The sequence below is a fragment of the Otolemur garnettii genome, unplaced genomic scaffold (genome assembly GCF_000181295.1).
Source record: "Otolemur garnettii isolate 467f Iridium unplaced genomic scaffold, OtoGar3 scaffold00432, whole genome shotgun sequence".
Classification (NCBI taxonomy): domain Eukaryota; kingdom Metazoa; phylum Chordata; class Mammalia; order Primates; family Galagidae; genus Otolemur; species Otolemur garnettii.
Window position 1 is genome coordinate 15,749 of NW_003852827.1, and position 3,349 is coordinate 19,097.

General features: G+C 35.1%; 1 protein-coding gene across 1 annotated transcript in view; it reads right to left on the reverse strand.

Moving 5' to 3' along the window:
* Window positions 1-3,349, reverse strand: part of LOC100950196 (structural maintenance of chromosomes flexible hinge domain-containing protein 1-like) — a gene marked incomplete at its 5' end in the record, with an annotated part of 93,201 nt that overhangs the window by 7,521 nt on the left and 82,331 nt on the right. The window contains 3 exon segments of the mRNA XM_023509146.1: window positions 337-452; window positions 2,472-2,629; window positions 2,860-2,939. Of these exon segments, the coding sequence (XP_023364914.1) occupies window positions 337-452; window positions 2,472-2,629; window positions 2,860-2,939 (354 nt within the window).

Sequence of the window (3,349 nt, forward strand, 5' to 3'; positions counted from 1 at the left end):
TAAATGCTGGTGTGATGCTTCTATTGGACAGCACTGCTCTAGATGCTCCAACTCTTCTCCCCATTCTCCTTCTCTTGCCCCTGTCCTCTATCAATCACATAATCTCTGTTATCTTATTGTGTTATCCCTCCATGATATTAAATAATTTTGCCTTGTCCTGCTGTCCCTCGGATGAAATAATTTTGAAACACAGGGTGATATAATTGTTTTAATCCCAAAGAATGAAGTAAATTTCTCAAAATATATACACATAATATTTTTATGTTAAATTCAACTCAATTTTAAGTTAAACGAAAGAGCTATTTTTAATGTCTAAGAATGTTTTCCACAACTTACATTTGCTGGTGGTCGGTTCCCACTGTTACACAGCTTCCACATTTTCATGGAAATACGTGTTGAATTAATATTTTTAATGATACTGTCATCTTCAGAAATAACACTAATCATAAAATCTGTTATGGTAAATATTTAAAAATTTATTTTCTTTCTAGTTCAGTTAATAGATATGGATAAATAACTATGTCTTAAAACATGTACCTTATTTAAATGCTAATAATAAAATTCTGAAGAAGAAAATAAAACTCTTCTTTAATGAGGATACCCCAACAATTCATCTGTAAAACTTACTAATCACAATAATCCTCTAGTGCAGTGGTTCTCAACCTTCCTAATGCCGCGACCCTTTAATAATAGTTTCCCATGTTGTGTTGACCCCCAACCATAAAATTATTTTCGTTCCTACTTCATAACTGTAATTTTGCTACTGTTACGAATCGTAATGTAAATATCTGATATGCAAGATTGCCTTAGGTGACCCCTGTGAAAGCACTGCTCAACCCCCAAAGGGGTCGTGACCCACAGGTTGAGAACCCCTGCTCTAGTGCCAAATTTGGACATCAAGGCTTCCCCTAGAAGTTTAACAAATATCTTTCTTCCTAATACCCTTTTGTCTTTCACAATCTGCTAATGCTTCACGTTCTAATATGCAATATGAAAAAGAACAGAATGCATGGTCAGCAACTTGCAACTAGGCCAACTGGCCATCAATTACTTCAGGTATTTTAAGAACAGAATGTTTAGGCTCAGCACCTGTAGCTCAGTGGTTAGGGCACTGGCCACGTACAGTGGAGCTGGTGGCCCGGGCCTGCTAAAACAGTGCACCAATGCAACAAAAAATAACTGGGCATTGTGGTAGGTGCCTTTAGTCCCAGCTACTTGGGAGGCTGAGGTAAGAGAATAGCTTAAGCCCAAGTTGGAGGCTGCTGTGAGCTGTGACACCAAGGCACTCTAAATGTCACCCTTGGTAAAGTGCCATGGCTTCACAGCAACCTCAAACTCTTGGACTTATGCTATTCTCTGGACTCAGCTTCCCAAGTAGCTGGGACTACAGGTGCCTGCCATTAACGCCCGGCTACTTTTTTGTTGTAGTTGTCACTGCTGTTCAGCTGCCCAGGGCCAGGACTGAACTCACCACCATCAGTGTATGTGGCTGGGGCTATAACCACTGTGCTATGGGCACTGAGCCTCTTTTATGATTTCTAATAGCATACAGGAACTGAACTATCATTCTATATAAATTCCTATTTTATTAACCATCTGTAACATTAACTTGGCACCTGCTACAGTTTTTTTGAACGATAGGAAATAGAACTTAATCTCCCCCAAACAGATTTAAAATTGTATAAAAAATATAGTCTACTTTATAAAATATAAAGGATTATATACATATAAGTAAAAAGGCTATATATATACATAACTTGATCATTTAAAAATTACTGTTAAACATTTTAAATCTAAATTTTAGCGGTACCTCATTCACTACTTAAAACTATTTACAGGAAAGGAATTTATCCCTTCAAGAAAACAGAAGTCTTTCAGAATATTGCCTGTGTAAGCTAATTTCCTATTGACTTGGTGAATGTCACATCATATTGAAATTATGTGCTTGCCTGTCTGCTACATTACACCAAACCCACTGAAAACTGTCTTATTCATTATTATAATTAAGAGCCAGCATAGTGGCAGAACACAGCAAGTATTTGGTAAACATTTATCATTCTGAAATAGTTTTAATAATAAATGCTGACATGGTGTATCTCCACTCAAATTAAGCTAAATAGTCCTGGTTATAAGGGCTTAAGATGACATCACAACATAATTAGTAGAGCATAATTCCACAGTTCTCACTATTTAGTTCATATTTCTTTTATAGAATTTCACAATTCAGTGAACACCAATGTACCCAATTACTCAAACTGTTAGTTTATGTATGAACTTTAGGTTCGTTATTGACATGAAAAGAATACAGGGCAAGTGATGAGAGTAGACACTACTAAGTCAAATGTTTTGCCACTTAAGAGGCTATTATATGCATGATTTGTTTCATTATGCTGAAGACCTAGGATAATTTATTCCACTAAAGTAAAAGGCCAATTATTTACAGATTTATTTAAATGCTATGAAATACTCACCAGTGAAAAGACCCCCTGCTAAAAAGGATGCATCTTTGTCATATTTAACATTGATACGAACAGGCTTTTCAGGATCTGGAAGGATCATTAACTTAATTGTAGGTCCTTCTATGGTACTCTTGTTATAGATAGCTTTAAGCTGCAAAGTATGTTCTCCCCTAATGGGGGAAAAAAAAGAAAAGAGGGGTTCAAATTGCATTAGTTATAATCTAAAAATTCTGAGACAATTTACACAAAGTTTAACTCTTTTAGGAAACCTCTCAACTTCTATTCAGTTCAAAAGCCTGCCTAACATTAAAAAGAAGGATGATTATTACTCCTACTTTCAGTAAGTAAAAGAAAAACAAAGCTCTATAATACCAATAACTATCAAATTTTAGGTTCTTACCTAGGGGCAAAAACACTGAACACTCCCAAATTAGCCCTGCCCTTGTCATCTGTTTTATGCTGTTGGTTTGAAGGTATGAGCTAAAAACAAAACAAAACAAAAGGATTAATCATAAAACTCTAGAGATCAAATTGTTTTATTACAATATTCTTTACCTTTATTCTTATAGTAAAAGTTGTATTTGCATGTACTCTTAAAATCTAAAGATTTTTTAATTTGAATTAATTCAAATAACATAATTATGAACTCAAAAATCCAAAGGATAATAATTACCTTGATCAATTAAACTAGAAGTCAACGTACTTCAATTATTAAGTTGCTGAATTCTATGGTAAATGCTTTCATATCACTGATATATCAAATGAAGTCTGGATACACAAGCACTGAAGGTATATACTAAAGCTGGGGCAGATGTAAGGGATGACATTGGAAAAATAAATACTGTATGGGCTGGGCATGGTTGAGTGACACCTGTAATCCTAGCACTCCA